Source organism: Culex quinquefasciatus, chromosome 1 (assembly GCF_015732765.1).
Source record: "Culex quinquefasciatus strain JHB chromosome 1, VPISU_Cqui_1.0_pri_paternal, whole genome shotgun sequence".
Taxonomy (NCBI): Eukaryota; Metazoa; Arthropoda; class Insecta; order Diptera; family Culicidae; genus Culex; species Culex quinquefasciatus.
In genome coordinates, this window is record NC_051861.1 from 3,716,235 (window position 1) to 3,738,647 (window position 22,413).

At 41.7% G+C, this 22,413-nt stretch overlaps 2 protein-coding genes and 1 long non-coding RNA gene across 4 annotated transcripts in view; all 3 read right to left on the reverse strand.

Annotated features, from left to right (window-relative positions):
- Positions 1-7,237, reverse strand: part of LOC6032682 — a 51,855-nt gene extending 44,618 nt beyond the window's left edge. Inside the window, exons 1-2 of the mRNA XM_038248210.1 lie at positions 7,080-7,237; positions 1,830-3,061 (exon numbers count right to left, since the gene is read on the reverse strand). Of these exons, the coding sequence (XP_038104138.1) occupies positions 1,830-2,552 (723 nt within the window). The 5' untranslated portion in view covers positions 2,553-3,061; positions 7,080-7,237. The remainder of the gene's footprint in view (positions 1-1,829; positions 3,062-7,079) is intronic.
- A 7,360-nt stretch (positions 7,238-14,597) lies between these two features.
- Positions 14,598-16,713, reverse strand: LOC6032681. Of its 2 annotated transcripts, none has more exons than XM_001843189.2 (3): positions 15,116-16,713; positions 14,946-15,062; positions 14,598-14,720 (listed from the first exon to the last, which is right to left on the reverse strand). In XM_001843189.2, the coding sequence occupies exons 1-3, from the start codon at positions 16,430-16,432 to the stop codon at positions 14,703-14,705; spliced, it is 1,452 nt and encodes a 483-aa protein (XP_001843241.2). In that variant the 5' UTR covers positions 16,433-16,713; the 3' UTR covers positions 14,598-14,702. The 2 variants fall into 2 exon arrangements, with proteins under 2 accessions (XP_001843241.2, XP_038105108.1); XM_038249180.1 differs by having other exon boundaries at positions 14,598-14,874.
- Positions 16,714-18,174: 1,461 nt separating this feature from the next.
- Positions 18,175-18,798, reverse strand: LOC119765123. The gene is made up of 2 exons (XR_005276510.1): positions 18,536-18,798; positions 18,175-18,480 (listed from the first exon to the last, which is right to left on the reverse strand). It is a non-coding gene; the product is annotated as an uncharacterized LOC119765123 (long non-coding RNA).
- Positions 18,799-22,413: the final 3,615 nt, after the last annotated feature.

A 22,413-nucleotide genomic window follows, 5' to 3' on the forward strand; every position in this document is an offset into this window, starting at 1 on the left:
AAATGTTATTTCAATTTTTCAAAGAAAATCCTTAAAATCAATACTCAGCACTTTAAAGAATATGCATTTCGAGAGGTGATTTTTGCATATGACTGTCAAGGTTCTGTTCTTCGAAGTTGCCATTTTAAAATGTTATTTCCGATTTTTCAAAGAAAATCCATGAAATCAATTTAATTTCAGCATTTTAGAATATGCATTTCGATGAAAGCCATATCACTGTCAAGTAACTCTGGGCCAAGTTTCAGAAGGTTTGCTGATGTATTATCTCTTGCATATTCTTTAAAGTGCTGAAATTGTATTGATTTTATGGATTTTTTTTTTGAAAAAATCAGAAATAACATTTTAAAATGGCTGTATCTCGAGAACTACATCAGCAAACCTTTTGAAACTTGGCCCAGAGTTACTTGACAGTCATATGAAGCAAAAAACATTATTATCTCGAAATGCATATTCTTAATAGTGCTGAAATTGTATTGATTTTATGGACTTTCTTTGAAAAAAATCGGAAGTAACATTTTAAAATGGCTGTATCTCGAGAACTACATCAGCAAACCTTCTGAAACTTGGCCCAGAGATACTTGACAGTCATATGAAGCAAAAAACATCATTATCTCGAAATGCATATTCTTTAAAATGCTGAAATTAAATTGATTTCATGGATTTTCAAAAATCGGAAATAACATTTTAAAATGGCTGTATCTCGAGAACTACATCAAAAAACCTTCTGGAACTTGGCCCAGAGATACTTGACAGTCATGTGAAGCAAAAAACATCATTATCTCGAAATGCATATTCTTTAAAATGCTGAAATTAAATTGATTTCATGGATTTTCTTTGAAAAAATCGGAAATAACATTTTAAAATGGCTGTATCTCGAGAAATACATCAGCAAACCTTCTGAAACTTGGCCCAGAGATACTTGTCAGTCATATGAAGCAAAAAACATCATTATCTCGAAATGCATATTTTAAAGTGCTGAAATTGTATTGATTTTATGGATTTTCTTTGAAAAATCGGAAATAACATTTTAAAATGGCTGTATCTCGAGAACTACATCAGCAAACCTTCTGAAACTTGGCCCAGAGATACTTTACAGTCTTATGAAGCAAAAAACATTATTATCTCGAAATGCATATTTTTTAAAGTGCTGAAATTGTATTATCTTATGGATTTTCTTTGAAAAAATCGGAAATAACATTTTAAAATGGCTGTATCTCGAGAACTACATCAGCAAACTTTCTGAAACTTGGCCCAGAGATACTTGACAGTCATATAGAAGCAAAAACAACTTTATCTCGAAATGCATATTCTTTAAAGTGCTGAAATTGTATTGATTGTTTTGGTTTTCTTATTAAAAATCGGATGTAACATCTTAAAAGGGCTGTATCTCGAAAACTACATCAGCGAATGTTTTTATTTTTTGCACAGAGATGTGCTATGGTGTAAGGAATCGATAGACCCCAAAATCTCGGAGTGCATATTTTTTTTCATAATAACGGTATTTTGAGCACCGTGGTTGGGAGATGAACGATACGACGAAAGTCGACACATTTTTGAAAAGGTCGTTTTTTCGAAACTCAAAAAAAATATATATAACTTTGAAAATAAGTTAATAATTGTAAAGAAAAAAAAATGACCCAAATTTTGACATTTCAAGATTCTTATTTGTACTCAAATTTGGGTTGGGGAGAGATCCGAGCCTTCGTAAACAAAAACAACTAAATCATCGCACTTTGGCCCTTTTGCGTCCATAAATCTGCATTTACTACCTGACCCTTTGCCATGTTCCCATTTCAACGCAATGACCAACAACCGGGAAGAAGACCTACCTGGACGGATGAGTCTGCCGAGCTGGTGCCGCCACCTGCCTTGCTGCTATTGTAGGCCGGCGTGAAGGTGTTCGGGTGGTGCACGCCAAACACAAAGGGCCCATCGTTTTCGGGGGTGTCCCCGCGGGGCGGAGGCGGCGGCGTCTCCACCGGAATGATCCGCTGGGGCGGTACCGGTGGACACGCGGCGTCCATTAGGCGCCGCCGGATCGAGCTCGTTGGAGGAGGTGGTCCTACCGGCTTTTGGAGAGCCGGTTTGAGGACCGCGGAGTTGATCTGATTGTGGTGATAGACGAGCTCATCGTAGTCGTCGTCGTCCTCTTCGTGGTCACTGTTGTTCCGGTTGGTGCTGGCCGCGGCAAAGTAGTTGGCACGTGCCGTGGCCGCTGGCTGAATCACCGGTGGCCGGTAGGGCTGTGCCGTCCGGACGTCCGAGAACTGGAAGTCAATGTTGTTGAGGTTTGTCGGCGACGGCGGACTTCCGTACGGGTAGCACGGGTAGCCCGTGTTGACGTTCTCGTACTGGCGGGGAATCAGATTGAAGTCGTTGAAACCGCGCGTTGACGGCGGGGTGACCTTCTTGGCCCCGTTGATCTGCTTGCTGCTCAGCACCTGCGGCTGGGCACCTCCGTTGGCACGCCGTTCCAGCAGAGGTCGCGTCGAGCGGTTAAAGGGATGCTCGCGGGACTGCATCTTGGAGCGCGGCAGAATCTGTGGCGGCATCTATACCCTTCCGGAACGTTCGACCACTTCACCAATGCGCACACAAATTGAATCGATTTTTTATTTTGCTGTTCCACAATTCACTCTCTTACCCAACCGGAAAACCAATTTCAGCGGTCTTCACGCTGCGCTTCGCGCCACGATTTCATTCCGAACCGGTTCCATGCACACCGAATAACGGCCCTCAACCACCCTGCAATTTTTCACTTTTTATTGGCTAAAACACGTGGTTTTGCACGCACTTTCACTGATGGGCGAATCAATTAGCGCCAGGCCTTGATCGAAGTAGGCTTCACACGCCACCAGCTACAGCAACGCCCAGCGATATCAATCGCTAACGAATCACGATGCACTTCCAATTTCCAATCACGGCTTCTTCTTCCTGGGTTTCCGCACGGAAACCACCCTTCCGATAACCGTTATCAAACCCACAAATACATCCACACGAACCAAAAACACCTCTTATCTATTTTCACCGGCAAAATTGGCAAAAGTTATCGCGGCGACACCTGTTGAGAGGGAAAGAAGAAAAGAAAACGTAAACCACCATTAGTGTCACTTGACATTGTCGCGGCTGTCAGGCCGGGCGTTCCGGTCGCGAGTGATGACTGCACGGAAGAGGAACCGGTGGCACGTGCGCCGTACGTGCGTGTGCGTGTGGTTGTGATTTAGCGCCCTCCCTCATCCTTGTGTTTCAGCGCGTACTGAGTTAGTCTATAATTTGACAGTAGTGGGTGTTTGAGGGGGTTGAACGTTTATTAATCGCAGCAGGCGGAACGTGACTTTTAGCGGGTTGTCCCGGATGACCGAGGAGAGATGCGGTGCGAAACGAGAACAAATTTGGAGCGTTTCCCGAACAAGGACTTCGGAAGTTACTGGTCGGGTTGGTCAAAATTATGTTTTCTGGAGCAACATTTGAAAAGGGCGCATAAGCATTTTGACAGCCAGCACTATTTTGCAAATTCCGAGCCAACAGGTATTTATTTAACAAAACGCACAGTGTAAAACGGTAGCTGGGAAAGCCAGCTATTGTTTAACATTTCGAGTTTTGTGAATAAGTTACCTGTTGGCCTGGAATTTGCAAAATAGTTCCAGCTGTCAAAATGCTTATTCGCCCTTTTCTCGTGTTGCTCCAGTTTTGACAGTTGTTCCAGTTCGAAGGTAATTGTTTTGGTGAAATGTCCCAGTATAGTAAGCCGGGTAAGTACATTTAATTTTAAGCAATCTAAAACAACACAAAATTAAACCTGTCAGTCAGTCAAATCTGTCAATAAAAATTAAACCAAACAAATAAATCTGTAACTTTAAGCTTACGTAAGAATTTGTTCCATCTCCGTACTCGGATATCGTGAACCGGCAAACAAACCACCGTGTTTGTTGACAAATTTCAAAATTGTAGGTTCTAGCCCCGCTCTATTATCAGACCGGCTGAAATGCAAACAAATTTCTGCTATCGATAGCAACCCAACAAAACACGGGCGTGCCACTTGCCCTGTCATCAGGGGTGCCAGGTTGCCAGATAAATCTGGCATTGCCAGATTTTTTGCGTGCCAATTTGAAAAAAATAATTTTCGATTTCATCCACACATTGTTTTATTGACGTATTTTGTTTATTTTGTGAAGCTATAATGTATAAAAAGTGAAAATACACTGTTTTTGAACACAAAATTGCTTATTACTTTGAGAAAAGTGGCTTGCCAGATTTTTCCCAGATTTTTTGCCAGATTTTTTTCTCTTCAGACCTGGTAACCCTGCCTGTCATCGCCTTTTTCGACACGATGTGTGATAAGACAAGTTTGAGGGGGCTGCAAAATATTGCAGCCAATTGGCTGAATCATTCCTCAATGAGGGGTGCCGCCGCTCCTTGCCAAAAATCAGGTAAATTTTTGAACGTGGAAAACCCTGTTTATTCAGCTCCGAAACCAAGCTAAATATTGACACTGCAAATGTCATTTCCCTCCCTCCCGAGCGAGCAACAGTCAACAAGAACCAGGCAGGCACATCCAAAATTCCCCCAATTACCAACGTCCCCTTCGGCAACTTTTACGCCATTAATTAGCTGCCTGCCATCTTCGACTGTCACACCGTAAAATTACTCATCGCAGTAGCCCGGTGCTGGCTCACAGCTGTTTCGGGTGCGATAAGGTCGCCGCCGAAGAAGCGAGCGCGGTATTGCAGGTCGACAACACAAGTAGGCCGCGACAGCGTTGACTGCACAGCTGATAAGACGCGACACAGAGTAGTAGGCGACGAACAATGAAGATGAAGCCGACGTGTCGTAACGGCTTGAAGTCTTCGACAAAGTCGAAGACGAGTTAACCTCAACTAGCTTGACAGTTCGAGCTCGAGGAATTCCCACAGACACACCTGAGCAGACACCCTCTCTTGTTTTGGCTACCCCTGTTTTCGTTGTTTACAATGCAACCCCCCTTTCGGGAAATTTGTAAACAGGCCACAGACTGTCAGCCGGACCCGAACCGGAGCGTGGGAATCTACGCGGGCAGACCGCCCGCAGTCATGCGTGCCGCTTGAAAACGCTAAAAAAGAAAGACCCTCGAAAACATGGGAACTCGAAGGGCGCTACAAGAGCCCGGGTTTCGCTTTGTTCACGACGCAGCCTAGCTTCACGTTAGTGTGTAATGTAATCAAAGTAGGCTGCGGCGAAAGGAGGAAGTGGCTACGGATGGCCTTGCACGAAGAGGGTGGAGTGGGCGCTTTCGAGACGCCGGATGTGCCCTCCTGCATAACAATGAGGTGAGGTCTAGGGTTTTTAGGGGGGCCTGTTGCGGTTTTTTGTAACAAATCAAAGCAGGCAGTGTCCGGGAAGAAAGGTTAACGGGAAATTGTTTTGTTTTGAATTTGAAAATGTGTGGCATTTCTTCACAGTTTTAAGATGTCAACAAAGAGCTGTCACATTTGGTGACCTCTGGTTTGTGTCAAATCTGTGTTACTTTTAAGCAAGTTTTGACTGAGTCAAAAATCATAACTGAGATATGGATTCTTTAGATTTTGTAGCTTCTCCTCAGAGTGTCGGGATGTAAACAAAGAGTTGTCATATGTGTAGGCTTGTCATGCGACAAAAAGTGTATAACGTTCATTACGTTTGATCAAAACAGTTTTGAGAACATTTTGATACATAATAAGCAATTTTAGACCAAAATGTGCAGCTTCTTCTCACAATGCCCTGATGTAAACAAAGAGCTGTCACATTGAACATCTATGTTGGATTTGTCCAGAACCAGAGTCTCGGCCCGAAACTTCAAACACGAACAAAAGCAGCGAACCGAAGATTGGCAATGACGTTTTGGAATTTCGACAGTTTGGAACGCATGAATTACCCCATTATCGGTTTCCCGCATGGGTGATGTGGAAATTGTTGCACATGGCTGAGGTTGGAAATTTTGCAACTTATTTTAATTAATGCTGAATTTCAAAATTTAAACACGAATCTACAGCAAATCGATGTGAAAACTAAAGATACGCTAAAGGAACGATGATTTGATGTGCTATCTTGATCAGAATCGCGATAAAAGAGGTTTAAATTGAAAAATAATAATAAAACAAATTCTGATCTAGAATTTGACGATATTTTGACTGTTTTGTAAGACTAAATGTTATTGCACAATGGTTATAGATTTTTTTTACAAAAAAGTAAATTTTTCGGTTCGTCCACAAACAATCTCATGTTTGTAAACAAACGACGCCATATTGCCAATGTTGTTCGGTAGCTCATATCAGGCCATCGCCGGGGCCCTGTCCAGAACTAAAGGGCAGCGGATTCGGAGTCAGCAACTTTGTATGAGAGTTGTTGTTGGAGTCGGGTCTCTTAGGAGAGCTGAAGTCGGAACCTGACAATTCTGAGAAGTAGTTTTGAAAAGTCAACAGGAAACTTTAGACATAACAGTTTCTCAGCGAAATCACCTGCTTCCCAAGTCGACGGCGCAATTTGCTACCGCCAACTTGGATGACTCGCGGCTTCTGGCACTTCCACAGCGTTACTCACTGATCCCAGTAGTCATGCAGCGCAAGTTGTGCGGCCTACTTTGTTCGCGGTCTTAAATTAAGAACGCTCGGCTCACACCGTTGCTAAACCGCAAGTCACGTGTAGATTAAGCCCCAAAGGTTGAACCCGTTACTCCCTGGAAAAAGGGTATTCGTTGGGGTCGGTAATTACCCCAACTTTGCACGCTATGACGTGCTGTCAACTTTCCGGAAACATCTTCCAAATCTCCTTTTGACGTTTGTGTACACAGTTAATTAACACCAGTGATAGTGCGCGCCGACACCGCGACTGAGCCTCACAAGAGCCCAAGTGGAAAGCTCGAGCGCTGGTTGCTGAAACACACAAACTACCACATCTCGTGTGTGTCTGCGCAAAGACCTTTTTCCTCCACTTCTTGTGTATGTCTTCCACAAGACGTCGATCGAATTCGTACAGGGAAAAAAGAAGCAAAAACTAGCACAAATAACGCGACTCTTAAGCTAGGTAAAAGGTGATATAAGAAGACTAAAACACTTGAAAATCACCTTTCTTCACACAAAATCACGTCACATGAATGGAAAACACTAGAAAACGACACAACAGCAACAATAGAATCAAAACCAATCACGATAACAAAAAAAAAAAACCGCAAAGTCTGCCGCGCACGACGAAGTTTCCGCGACGGACAACGAACTGCAACTGAGCAACAAGACAAGACACGACACAGCAACCTGGTGAATCGAAACGGTGAGCGAGCACCAATACAACGGGCGCGCGCAGCAGGCTTTGCCAGCACGCATACACCCAGGCCAGGTATCCGAGCGCAGGTGAGCTACTGACGCAAGTTGTTGCTCAAAAACCAACCATCCAAGTGTGCGTGTGGAGGTTGCGGGCCCCGAAAGTTACCTGCTGGATTCGGTAGTGTTGGTGACGGAGACGAATCAAAGAGAGCGACTTGCGCGAATTTGTGGAGAATGGAGAGGTGAACGAAGCTGGCAACAACAACAACAAACAAGGCGCACGACGAAGACGGTGGAGTTCGAAGAAGACAAGGCTGAAAGTGGCAAGCTGGGAAAACGGCACAAGAGAAAGAGGTTTTTGCACCTAATCTGACTAAGCTGACGAAGGTCAGATTAGGATTGTTGTGCCATAATGGCTGCTCGCGCTCGCTATAAAAAAAGAGGTCCATTATGGCGCGCGAACGCGCGCAGTCGTGTAACTGTCATAAATTGAAGGTATAGCCGATGACAGGCAATTTTGTGCCCAAAATGTTTGCGTCCCTAACGAAGTAGGCGCGCACACGTGGAAGTCCAAATATGGCGATCACTCACTGTAATTACCGCCTTCGAGAGGAGTGATCCCAGTAGACGCGCACCCCACCAAGTTCTTTGACGTTTGACGCGTTGCAGTAGAACCAATCGTGAACCTCTACTTAAACCTAACTTGGCAAGAAATGCACAAGTTTCACGCAAGAATGTTATTTAATAAATTACAGCTCTCGTTAGCAAGCAGTGTTTCGATTCTCACTTGGGCGATTGATTGGCATCATTCTCAGGTCACTGGGAACCCGGCAATCGATTTGTTTTTGTTGTTCCAAGAAAACACGAAGTCTTCTTGCGAGCCGAAGATGATGAGATGTACGACTTCTTGCAAGTTTAATTTAATTGTTGCGCAAGTTGCTCGTAACGTGACTCGTCAGAACTCGGTGGCAGGTGTCCGTTTTCCTGTTTTTGGCAAATTGCCGCGTGCAAAGGTCACAGTAGACCGGCGGTAATTGGATTGTGAATTAAATAAACTTAATTGTCAAAGGCGGCCTTGATTTCGGCTCAGCTGTCACACAGTCCGATATTCAAAGCGCAGTGCAACCACTGTGCAACATAAATAACTTGTTTGTGGCGCACGGGTTGCTACGATTGTGCTGCTTCGACTCTGATAATTGATATTTATTGTTTCAATCGCTCTCGTGGTGTTTGCGAGTGACCACCACTGCTTCTGCGACTCACCGTCCGGCAGTCCGGAAAGCCCAACTTTATGGTTATATTACTGTCATTAGAGCTCGTATAGTATATATCTGTGTGTCTGGCTCTCCGCTTTTTTTCAGCCCCCTCGGCGCTGAGGTTTCACGTTTCTTCAAGGTCCTCGGACTCGTTGAGTCATGCCGATTTGGATTGCGACGGGTTGTTGAGCGAGTTCAGAGATCAAAGATTCAGCGAGCGGTCGGAGACCGCAATGTTTACAGTAGAAATTTGGCAGTTGATGGTGTGTGCTTAAACTTAAAGATGTAAACAAGACTGTTTACAAGTTGAAACGCTGCGAAATCGCGATTCTGATTTGATGTCGAGCTGTCACGTACACGCTGAAAAAAACTGCGAACGTTTGTGAGTTTAAGCACTTGCTTTTGCTGCATGGGGTCAAGTCTCCTCCTTATGCAAAGTACCTTCTCCAAAGCCAACAATTCTAACGAAGAGGTTCTTCTTGAATTTCATTCATCCGACAACAGCTGCTACTGCGTTCTACTGGTGATGGTGCTACCGGTCGTCGTCCTTCGGTAAAGTATCGAATGATGCCCGGTTCTAAATCGAATCCCTCCCCACCTCGTGTAATGAGATTGGATATAAACAAGAATCGAGAGGAGTGGAGAAGCCAAGCTTCTCGGATGGCCGGACAGGAGTCACGTTCTTGAGTTTCACCTTGGTTCGTCTTCTCCCTTTTGCCCCCGTTCTCCTCAAAAGTGAGGTTAATTCCTAGATTAGTAAAATGAATCCAGAGTTTTCGACGCGGTAGAGCTGACCCGGCGTGACCCTTCTGGGCCCGGTAGACGAAATCAGAGGGTCTCGAGGCCATATCTGATTACCGATTCTTCTCTCCCATGGGTAGTCAGGCAAAACCAAACGATGATGTGCGTGCGTATTTCTCCCGGTGTGTTCCGATTGTAACAGTCCATTAAGCATGGGCGAACACAGCGATTGGACGGAGAGACGAGACTTTAAAAATTGAAGTTGAGGTGCACAGGAATTTAAAGGCCCACCTTCGCCTGCCAAGCCAAGGCCCGCAAAAGGAAAAGTCTGAGAGGAAGCCGCCGTCAGCTCAGCAGGCCCGGTGGAACGAATCCAAGTAGCCCTGGTGTTATTTCGACTGGTGGAGAGAAGGTGGAATGAAGATAAATGGTTTCCACGAAATTGCGTCTAATCGAAGTAGGCTCTCTGGTCTGGTTGGCGACGACGATTGACGGCGATTGCTTTCCGGGCGCGGTTTTCGCAACCATTAGCCGTCATTCCGTAGTCTGAAGACGTTTTCGAACATTGGCTCATCTGTCAAAATGTTACACGCTAAATAAATCCTGGTTAGCGCTGAGTTCAACTCACTTTTGCTGCATGGGTTTAGAACGTTCGCGAAAACGTGGCCAGCGCCAACGCCTCGGGCCAACACTTTATAACATGCAAATTTTACGTCCCTAGCACGCATCAAAGCAATTACACTCAACCCCCGGTGGTTGGTCACTTTTTCGTTTGACACTTTTTTAGTTTGTACCCCGTTGGTTGGTCAAAGTCAAACTAAAAAGTGACGAACTGTCACTTTTTACACAGCGCTCACGCACACTATCAAAACAAACGTTTGGTAGTGTGTGTGAACTCCGTGTAAAAGGGGTGTCAAACTAAAACGTGACCCCGTTCGTTTGACAACAGTTGGTGTCAAACCATCGGGGTTTGAGTGTATCTTTAAACGTCAGAAATACTTCAACGCGCAGCCTACTGTGGTGGAAGCCTGCTGCAGCAATTTTGCCGAACCGGGATGCGTTCGGGATAGTCATTACCGGTCCACGGAGACCCGCAGGAACATTTTCGACGATTACACGTTTATCGCGAATAATGACCGGCTGCAGGTTCTAAACTGAGGATGTTCTGGACACACGAAGTGATGCCATCCGGGACGCTGTCTCTCCTTGTTTTTAATACAACTACTTTGAAAATTACAAACAAGCCAACTGGCAGCACTGCTCCGCTAATGACACTCGCCGGCATGTCACCTGCCGTGTCTGTCAAATGACCGTCGCCCTGTCATCTGCCCTTTCTGACCAACAATAATGGAGCCCGTTCCCGGCGCACGATAAAAGCATCCCCCCCGTGCCCTCCACCACACACCCTGGTGATGCAAAAAATGGAATGCTTTTCCAATGTAAAAGTAACGAACCCGAAAATTAATGGCGTATAATTAATATATCTCAACACACACAAACTCACATGGCAGCAGTGACGGCGGCGGCATTTGCCGTTCATGCGATGATGACCGAAAGGATTGCAGCAGGCTGTGGCCCCAAATTGCTTCTTCCGCCACCAGCGCCGCCTACTCTGTACCCTGGATGTAATCGGCAGCGCGGCATCCCTTTTATTTGAACTTTTGCCCCAGCTCCAGCGGTCCAGCCAAAGCCTGCTGGGTTGAAGTTTTCTTCGTTACTTTTTTCACCCTCTCCGTAGATGGCGCTCCGACATGTGCATTTTATGTCTTTTCCCGGGGGCGCTAAATTGCAGTTTCGTATGCACACGCTCGCGATAATTATTATATATTTTGCTCCTTCTTTTTTTAAAGTGGACTGGGCCATCGACGACTACAGTTGAAAAGAATAAAAACTCAAAAAGAGATTTTGGCAGCACTGCTATTTTTCAAATGCATCAATGAGTCAACGATATTTCCATAGAATTGTTTGTTTACGAATATTTGTAAGAGTGAAATGAGGCCCGATCCGTTAAGAACTGGTTGCTGAACAGTGGTTCGCAAAGCGACCTAAATATTGAACTGTCAATGTGGAACCAAGTTTAATTGCAATATGCCCAAAATCTTAAAAGTTGTTTTTTTGATCATCTATAAAATAACAAATATGGTACGTAAACATTTCACAAAAAAAAAGATTTTCCCAAGCTGCTTATTTCTGAAACACATTTTTTGAATGAACTCTAATATTCCAAAAGGGCGTAATATTGAATAATATTAAAATTTTCTCAACTATTGGAAAAAAAAATCTTTGCCGAAACGGACAATCATGAACACTGCTTTGAAAAATAAAAAACTGAAATTTGCCAGTTAAAATTATACTACATCTTGAAAACGGTGCAAGTACTTTCAATTGCAAATTTGATTTTAAAATGGAAAACTGAATTAAAAAAATCGAGTTAAATTTCAATTAAAAAAAACGATTTTTGCAACATTTTTGTCCATACTTTTCTATGGCTCAAAAGTTGCGGTTTTTCGTCTCCTTAAACATGTGGAGTTTGGGAAATTGAGTTTTTGTTAAAAAATAGTTAATTTAAAATATTGACAGAATTTTTTTTCCGTGTGCCAATTTTTTTTTCTGAATAGTCCTCATAATAATATTGTACGATCAGTACCTAGCTGGACTCGGTCACTGGAAACGACCGGCGACTCAGTGACCGACGAAATAGGCGGCGGGCCAGATGCGGGCATACAAATGTCAAAATCTCTTCCCCCTCACTTCGTCTCACCATCCAGCTGCAGCTTTGTTGACAAACAAACGGAGCACGCGGTCGCATGATGGCGGCATCGAGCCAGAATTAAGGGTGATCATGTGATTAAAAATGAAAGTTTTTTCAAGAAAAATAATATTTTTCCGACCGAATAAAAAAATTGCGAGCATGTTCAAACAATTATTACTGATGTTGGAGAAGTGATAAAAAAGCTAAATTTTAATCCATAATTTTTATATATATTGAATTTTTTCACTCCAACTGGGAACCCCTAGGTCTATCCACGACCGTTTCCAATGACCGTGAGAAGATGCCAGAAAATCCAGCTACGAGCTAAATCCACAATACCTACAGCTTTTGGCCTAAGACACCAAACCGATCAGAAAATTCCTTCAAAAGATACAGTTTTTCGCATATTTACGTACCATTTTTGTATGGACAGCTGCCAACAATTTATGGAGCCGTGTATGGGTGAACCAATGACCCAAAAAGGCTTCTTTGATCATAGGGAAGGCACCCAAAAAGTTTGAGCCAATTCAAAAAACGTAAATAAAATCCATTTCGGTTTTTGTCAGTACTCAAATCGATTTTTTGTGTTCAAAAGTGGAATAATAAAATGGGTAAATTTAATTCTCAAGAATGTTGCATTTTCAATTTTTGAATGGATTAGTGCCATATTTGTAAAAAATTGTAAAAATACAAAAATAAATGTCCAAAAATGAAAGCTGATTTCTGAAGTCCAACCTATTCTAAATTTTCGACATGGCTTCCTTAGATTACAGACCAAAAGTAGGAGTCAAGTTGAAAAGTTCAAAGGGTGTGGAAAAGTAATATTTTTTTTTCTGTGAAATATATTTTTTTAACATAAAACTGTAGTACAGTCATCCCACATATTCGGAACACCCACAAATTCGGAACACTTTTGTGGTAATTTGTCAATAGAATGCAAAATGCAAATTTTCTGCCGACCCTGCTATTATTAGGGCCTTTATTTGGACATTATCTTGCTATTTCACTAGTAAAAGTAATACTTTTTAAACAAAAACTGCATTTCAAGACTATTTTATCCAGAGCAGCAAAACCACAGGGTAACCCAGAGTGACCAGTCAGAAGAAATGTCATTTCATTTTTTGGCTCCATAAGGTTTGCTGGCAGCAGGCGTGCGATGTACCTGCGATGTACCACCAAGTTGAACCAAAAATCAAGAGGCAGTGGGAACTCTGTCTTACTCTGTGGCAAAACACTGCCTCCAAATTGCCTGTTCCATGATTGTGGGATGTTATTGTGTCTCCCACAATTGTGGAACACCTGAATTTAACTGATATTTTCACACAAAAAGTTATCAGACCATTCATAAAACATTACTAAGCATGAGTTCTATAGGTTTCAGAGTGCAAAGTGATTATTTTGTAAAAAATATGTACTCCTGGAGAGAAAAAAAAGTTTGTTTACATCGTAAGAAAAAAGTGTTCCGAATTTGTGGATTTCAAGGGTCAATGTTTTTCTTTGATAACTTGATATAAAACGTAAAAATGTACAGCCGGTCTATACATCAATCGAAAGATCGCAAGAAAAGCTTTCACATGAAGGTAAAAGCAAATCATTATGTTCAATTATCGATTTTATATGATTTGTTGAACATTGGCCGATCTGTAAACTGTTCCGAATATGAGGGATGACGGTAAAATTAACTCATTGAAATAAGTTGTTACCTAACATGCTTTAAAATCCACTTTAATTTGACCTTGAATGAATCTCCTTCTCCAAACCCACTTACGACATCTTAATTTCCAATGAATGCTGCAGCTATTGTCCGCGCGTCCAACCGTGAAAAATTCACCAAAACAAAATTTATGAACAAGCAGCGTACAAAATATTGCATCAACTCTCAAAGTTTAGGTCCCCTCTTTGAGATCGCTTTAAATTAAGGTAGAAGTGAACGACAACAACAACAACAAAAAACCCAGAGTCCGGGACCAAAACAAATACTGACTGGTCAAAGCAAGCTAGCCAGAGTGAACGAAGTGAGTGAGATTGTGCACATCGTTTTATTCCAGATTGGAAGTGGAGAAGATTGAAAAAACGAAACGAAGGTAAGAAAAGATGGTGAGAAGGGAAGGTAGGAGAGAGGGCGAAACAAAGTTTTGTCCAGCCAGGTGAATCGAGAGAGAGTGAGATAGGGCCAAACAAGTACCCGGTCGTAAGCGAGAGAGACACCGATATGGCTGAAGGAACATAATCCGCTGGAAAAGAAAGAAAAGTTGGTGGAGAGGAAGGGAAGACGAAATGCAAGTTTCAACAAGTAAAGTTGAACACCTGCCGTCGTCGGAGTCGAACCAGTTTTATCTGTTCCCTTCTACCGGTGGACCGGACCGGGGTTCGGAGGTGGAAGGGTTTTCAATGGGGACTTCCATCAGCACTCTCGGAACGCATGACGGGACAACGAATATACACACCAACACACAACAAAGAGAGTCTGCAAAGGAGTTCAGTTGGTTGGATCCGAAATCGGACGGAACGGATCTCTTACGGTGGTCGGACTCAGGGCTTTCTTTCAACTCAGCTTTCAGTAAGAAAAGACTCTTTGATAATCTCATTTGGGGTGTATTGCACTGCGGCGCGCAGATTCCCGAACCTGGACGGAAAGAGACGGAGCGAGAGAGAACTGGATGGAATCGGGGTGGGGGATCAGAGCGACTGCACGATCTGGAACGGAACGGACCAAGAGAGAGAGAGAGGGTTGGGAAAGGAGAGAGGGAAAACAATAACATTAGCGTCTTGTTCTAACGCACGTCTTACGCTAACGCTAACGCATGAATGCTCGTGGTCGGGTGATGGACAGTCGAACCATGGGCAAATACTGTGAACGCAAAGGTCAAGGTCAATGAGGGTGGAGAATGGCTAGGGGAAAATACTTGACGGGGACAGTACCAGGGCGGAGTTGCAGCTCTTGATGATCGCGCGGAGGAGCGTCACGTCATCTGGTGTCAGTGACCAACCGGATAGTTGGCCCAAGCTTTGCAGCTCCGGACAGCGATCCATCAGCATCTGGAAGAGGGGGAGTTGAGCGTTTTAGCGTTAGAAACGGACGCTACACGTACCTCGATGCTTGCCATGGTGAGATTGGGAGCTGTGGTGAACCAGACGTCTTCCAATTGGTAGAAATCTTTCTCGATCAGAAGGGTGCTGAACTCCTCTTCGGTGAACATTACGCAGTCGATGGCGATCCGTTTCAGACGGGTGGACTGGCTTAGGAAGCTGTGAAGACCGGGATGGGAGAAGGGACTGCTCAGGATTTCCAGACCTTGGAGATCGGTGAAGGCACGATCACCGGAGAACGTCAACGAATCCATCATGTAGAGATCAAGATCTATGAGCGTTGGACAGGATCGTGCCAGAGCATGGATCTCCATCGTGCCGCGACCTTTGATCAGCGTGATGTGACGCAGGAAATTGCCGATGGAGTTTGTCAGCGCGATCAGTTCAGAACAGTTGAACTTGTACAGCTTAAGCCGTCGCAAGCGAACATCGTTCAGCTTTTGCAGGATTCCCGACTCGGGTCGGTCCAGATAGAGATCCTGAAGATTCGGACAAGTGCCCACAATGGCGTCCATGATCTTGGCTTTGGTGTCCGTATCGTGCAAGTACACTAGCTTGCACTTGAACGCCGGATCTTTCTGCTCCCGTATGTGATGAAGACTCCGTCCAACGAACGAGTAACTTCCCAAACTAGCCAGGTTGGGAAGATTGGCTAACAATATCGCCACGTCCGTGTGACAAATGTTCTCCTCCCCAAGCGATCCAATGTCTACCATCGTAAGCATGTTCTTGGACTCTCCGTAGCTCAGATATTCGATACCAATCTCGGTGATGTCCGTTTCTCCGCTAACGTCCAGCTGTCGGACGTTCTTCAAGTAGTCTCCAATGTGTTTCAGCAGGTTGTCATTGGCCACGTGAGGGATAGTCAGCTTGGTCAGGTTCGGCAACGCCTTGATGATCTCGAACATGAAGCACATGTATTCTTCCCTCACCCAGACACCCTTCATGTTGAGCTGTCTCAATCCCCGTCCCTGAGCAGCGATCACCTGCAAGATCCTCTCGTAATACGCAAACGGGAAGATCTCGGTATTCAGCGTCGTGACGCCTTCGTTGAGCAACATCTGCAGACAACAAAACCGTATCGCTGCCTCAAGCGAGTCCGAACTGAGGATCACCCGCAGCAGATCCTCGTAAATCACAGTGATACAACCCATGGTCTCCAGGTACGAGTTGATCTCCACCTGGAGCAGCGTAAAGTCCGGCTCAACGCCAAAGGTGTAGGTGGTCTGCAGCATGTTCCCGACGACGGACACGATCGAGTGAGCCAGTTCCGCCAGAGCCAGCTCGCCCAGGGAACGAACGGGCAACTTTTTCGACATTTCACTCCGCGAGCATAATTCTAAACCAAAATAGAAGATCGGCGCATGCGCCTCGACCTAGCCTTGAAAACTGCGCTACGGCTTTGCAAACTTATATAAGTCGACAGAAGCAGAACAACTCTCAGCTCTCCAGCGATCCTCAAACTACCCCAAAGACGAAGATCCACGTGACTAGCGCAACGTTAACCAATTGCAACGCTTGCGAAGCGTTTGCCGCGATCGCGAAACTTCTAGCGCGTCGCGCACGTGGCCTGCTTGATGATCAACAGGTTGACAACCGAGGAGCGTCGCTCGTAGACTAACTTTCTCCTCTCGCAGTCGCAGTTGGCGTCGTCGCCCGTTGCGATTTTGTTTGTGTACACTTTTCGAGAACGTTTATTTTTAGGATAATGCGTTTTTACCTGATGCGTGCGCCGTCTAACATGGCGGCGGTTTGTTGGTAAACAAACGAAGAACTGTTGCGATGCGCTGTCAAACGAGGGGTTAGTCATTAGAAATTTGAAACCAGCAATCAAAGTAGGTGGCCCACCCTGAAGGCGCACTGACTTGGTTTCGGCCATCAGATACGGAAGCCCCTAATTTCAACAATTCTTCAAGGTTGACGAATTTATTTGTCGGTTTCGGGGTCAACGTTTCCTCAGCGTTTGTTTGATTCTTACCGTTCACGATTCTCGCCGCCGAGGTTATTAATCAATCTGCCAATCGTTGTGAGGTTGTTAGGTTACAACTTGTAGCCGCACAGATCATAATTTTCCCGTGTGCCAACAGACAGCTCGGTCTCGGAAACATGTTAATTATTAGTCATCATCATCGTCGTCGGCTTAGTCATTCTTCATGTCCCAGGCAAAAGCCGTTCGCAGCGTGGAGTCGCTGATGGCAACACTTCTGGCACGGCATGCTGAGTTGCTTGCGCGTGATGGATCGATGTTCTCGGAGCCTCTAATCGAGTTTCAGTGCAGCGGACAAACAGGTTGCTCGGACCGTGGGGTCTCGCGAACCAGCTGGCCATGCTGAAGGGGAAATTAATGACGCTGGGACCACTTCTTCCCTTCACTTGTGCTTTGAGGATTTGTTTTTTTTTCGTGAAGAACATTCCGAAGATGCTGCGCGCGCAAGGTGATGGAAGAAAAGGTGAGCACAAACAAATGACAGCTGTCAAAAAATTGTAAGAACATCAACTAATCGAACGGTTTTCACCTTTACGAACCACCTTGTATCTGGTGGAGTGAAAGACAAGACATCCCAAGTAACCATCCAGCACTAATAACCAGCTATACTTCGGCACTAAATGCGCTTTTACAGCTACGGGTAAAAGCTAAACAGTTTTTGCCTCAGCACTGACAGCTACTATAGTGCTGAATAATGGCCGCTTTTGGACTTTACTCGGCTGGTTTAGTGCTGTTCTCTACTTTTGATGTCCAACCCTGCGGAAAATGTCAAAATAAAAAATAAACAGAGAGGCAAAAATGTTGCCCGCTCCACGCTCTCTCGATTCTATTTTTGGTTTGTTTACTATACTGCGTTACCGACTGCCTGCTGAATGAATGAAGACGATTATTTTTAGAAGTTCTGTGTGATTATAGTAGTTGACGTCGCTGATGTGGTGATTCCAGAGCCCGTGTCCTCACGGCTAAATGAGAAGTAATGTTTGATGTGTTTTTATAGCTGGTTATTAGTTCGTGTCAACACAAAATAACAAGTTTTTCTCTTCTCTTTTTTTGAAACCAATGGAAAACAATTGATTTATTTGACAAACCATATTTATCTATAAAGCAATTTTGTGTACAATGAATCACTTTTTACATTTATTTGATTGTCCTACAGTTACCTCCTAGGACAATGTTTTTATTCAGCTATTTTTCGCACGGTTCACGCAAACCAAATTTCTGACTCCCGGATCGTCGTCGAACAGCATACATTCAACTTCCTTGCACGTTCCGGACATCCCACAGGCCATCGAATGCTGCAGCATTACCCGGGTGGGGCTGATCGCAGGACCACCAGCTGCCTTTTCACTGGAATGGTTGAAACGAGACGATGTTGGAATACTGAAATTATTTATGTTAAAAACTGGTAATGTTTAGAGTTATTTCACATACTTACATGAAAAGATTGCAAAATAAGGAAAGATTTGAGCTCGGATTCGAGCGAATTTTTAAAAAATATCTGCCCACTTGAAGGAGCCTGAGCGAGCGAACAGTTTGTTTTGCTTTTTCCCTCTCTCTCACTCTTCACTCATAACCAGAATCGTGTTGCCAGTTTTATAAAAAAATCTGGAAGGTGTTGCCAGTCGTGGCTTTAAATCAGCACTATAATAGCTTTTGACTGTGCTGTTAAATAAGTGCTGATTCGCATTAACCAATGCTGTGGAATGGCTAATCAGCAATAGAGGTGCCAATTTACTGCTGATTTGTGACTTTTGTTAGTGCTGGATGGTTACTTGGGATGCTCCTATGATGAATGAAAATTACACTCGTTTTAGGTTAGGTTTGGGCTAAGTAGTTCGTGTTGTGGGAGAAAAAGAAGCGCGCCTGCTATGATGTATGATTGATTGTGATGAAGCTTCGCTCAACGCTCAAAGGCTCCAAATGCCGTCCGCGGTCGTAGCCTCCTTGGATGTTGAGGAATTTTCCCGCTCGTCGAGAATGACGCAGCAGTATCGTTGAAGTTTTTTTTTCAAATTTCTCAACGTTTCTACTGTCAAAAGGAGAATTCCTTTGAATTTCTTGAGAATTGCCAATTAACGGACCTCGCTGAAGGTAGTTTTTCTCAGGATTCGTATCCAATAATTAATTAATTTCAAGATATTTTTCAAGAAAAGTACGACAAACTGTCAAGAAATCAGCAGCTAGCACCAGCTAACGAAAACTTTTCCCAAACACTCTTACCGGTGCTAATTGTGGTGAAAATGGTTTTCGACAAACTTTGGACAACCGGAGGGATCAACAAGTACAAGAGTTCACCGGAGCGGCCGTGGCAATTACCCCTTCCTTCCCGCTAAGGAGGAAGAAAAAGAAGCGAAAACTTTTTTTTTTCTGTGGTTCGCCATGTTTGTTGAATGGTGCTAATGGGCTCGACAATATTTTGCTCCTTTGGAGCGTTCCTGGAACTAACCATAGACGAAAAAATAACACGGAATCGTAAAAGTCTAACCAAAATATTAAAATCATATCGTGAAAAAAATCAAGATTAAATTGTCGTGAACAAAACTCCTGAAAAATTCTCAAGAAATCGTGCAATTAATTTATTAATGCGTAAAAAATATTCATGAACTCGAGAAAAATTTCTAAAATACAAGCATAAAAAAGTTATTAGAATTGAAAAAACTTTGATTTGTTTTAATTCTAATCATTTGTTGTCAAAAATAAAAATTTTAATTTTTTTAAATCATTTTTTTAAGAAAATTCAGAAAATTTAGACAATTTATAATATTAATTAAAGGCAGAAAATTTAGAAAATTCGTAAAACACAGAACTCAAAATAAATTGAAAATTCCAGATTTTTTTTAAATTTCAGACAATTTATAAAATTCGTAGAATTCAGATAGTTTATAAAATTCAAAGAAATCATAAAATAAATAAAATTCAAAAAATAAATCAAATAAATAAATGTATATAATTAATAAAATACATAAAATTCATGAAATTCATAAAATTAAAAAAAAACCCATAAAATTCATAAAATTCATAAAATTCATAAAATTCATAAAATTCATAAAATTCATAAAATTCATAAAATTCATAAAATTCATAAAATTCATAAAATTCATAAAATTCATAAAATTCATAAAATTCATAAAATTCATAAAATTCATAAAATTCATAAAATTCATAAAATTCATAAAATTCATAAAATTCATAAAATTCATAAAATTCATAAAATTCATAAAATTCATAAAATTCATAAAATTCATAAAATTCATAAAATTCATAAAATTCATAAAATTCATAAAATTCATAAAATTCATAAAATTCATAAAATTCATAAAATTCATAAAATTCATAAAATTCATAAAATTCATAAAATTCATAAAATTCATAAAATTCATAAAATTCATAAAATTCATAAAATTCATAAAATTCATAAAATTCATAAGATTCATAAGATTCATAAGATTCATAAGATTCATAAGATTCATAAGATTCATAAGATTCATAAGATTCATAAGATTCATAAGATTCATAAAATTCATAAAATTCATAAAATTCATAAAATTCATAAAATTCATAAAATTCATAAAATTCATAAAATTCATAAAATTCATAAAATTCATAAAATTCATAACATTCATAAGATTCATAAGATTCATAAGATTCATAAGATTCATAAGATTCATAAAATTCATAAAATTCATAAAATTCATAAAATTCATAAAATTCATAAAATTCATAAAATTCATAAAATTCATAAAATTCATAAAATTCATAAAATTCATAAAATTCATAAAATTCATAAAATTCATAAAATTCATAAAATTCATAAAATTCATAAAATTCATAAAATTCATAAAATTCATAAAAATCATAAAATTCATAAAATTCATAAAATTCATAAAATTCATAAAATTCATAAAATTCATAGAATTCGTAAAATTCATAAAATTCATAAAATTCATCAAATTCATTAAATTCATAAAATTCATAAAATTCATAAAATTCATAAAATTCATAAAATTTATAAAATTCATAAAATCCATAAAATTCATAAAATTTATATAATTTATTTAAAAAATTTCATTTGAATAGTAAAGATAATTCGGAAAATTGAAAAATAAAAAATATGAAAATTCAGATTATTCAATACTCTTAGAAAATCCGTCAATTCAAAACATTTATACCAAACCAAAATTCTAGAAATTTAATTTTTTTATTTTTTTTTTTGGAAAATAATCATTTTAAAAAAAATATTTCTGAAAATTCTGATGGTTTTAAAATTTTACGAATTCTAAAAATTCGAATTTTAAAACTATTAATAGTTTTAAAATACCTAAAATTTCTTAAAATTTTAAAAATTCTCAAACAAAAAAAAATATTTCAAAAGTTTTGAAATATCATGAAATATTTTTTCAAATAAATGTAAAAACTTTTTTTTAGCTAAATACATTTTTAAAATATGAAAATTTTAAATATTTCTAATAGTTCTGAATGTTTCAAACAATTTGATAGTTTTGAATATACTTATTCATTTAACTTAATCTCCCAAACCAAACAAGCTCCTTACCACTTTAAAAACCCATCCCACTTTACCAAGCGATCGTCCGGCGATGACAGATCAGGGGGGCGTGTACGCAAATTCCGTAACCGCCGTCGAAGACGGTGGATGGGTGGGAGGGCACCCAAATTGATCCAACAAACGCCATCCATTAACCTCGTTTTGCTGGAATCCTCCTGAAAATCCTCAACCCCCAGCCCCTCCCCCCTCTTTACAGGTGAGAATGAGACCGGCGCTGCCACTTTTTTTAAGGTTAGGAAACTTGGGGGAGTCGTCTTATTTATACCTCCTTAATGGGCCCGGACCCGGGCTCCGACAACAGAAATGATAATGCCAAAGTGGAAACATGAATTGCAACTTTTGCACGCAGGGTTTTGCTCGTGATTTTTCGTATGTGTTGGGGATTTGAAAGAGGAGGGGGGTACCGTTGGGCCACTGGAGTGGAACAATTTGGATAAAAGCCGACTTCCAGACGGGTTTTGGCCGGCGGATTTAGATTTCGCTTCGACCTCTTCCATCCTCTATGGGTGTTGTCGTGGCCTACTGGGTTCATGAATGCGAGAGGCCTGCTTGGATTTCGCCCGGGGTCACTAACCTAAAGTTAGCCGTTGAAAAGATGGGTGTTGATTCCGTTGTTTGTTGTTCTTTTTGAGGGGGATTTTGGGTTTACCCTTACTAAATGCAGCTTGATGACTCAAATAATTGATTTTTGTGATGTGATGTGGCGCAGCAACAGGAACTGATAAGCCGTATCAGTTGGTTGCTCCAGG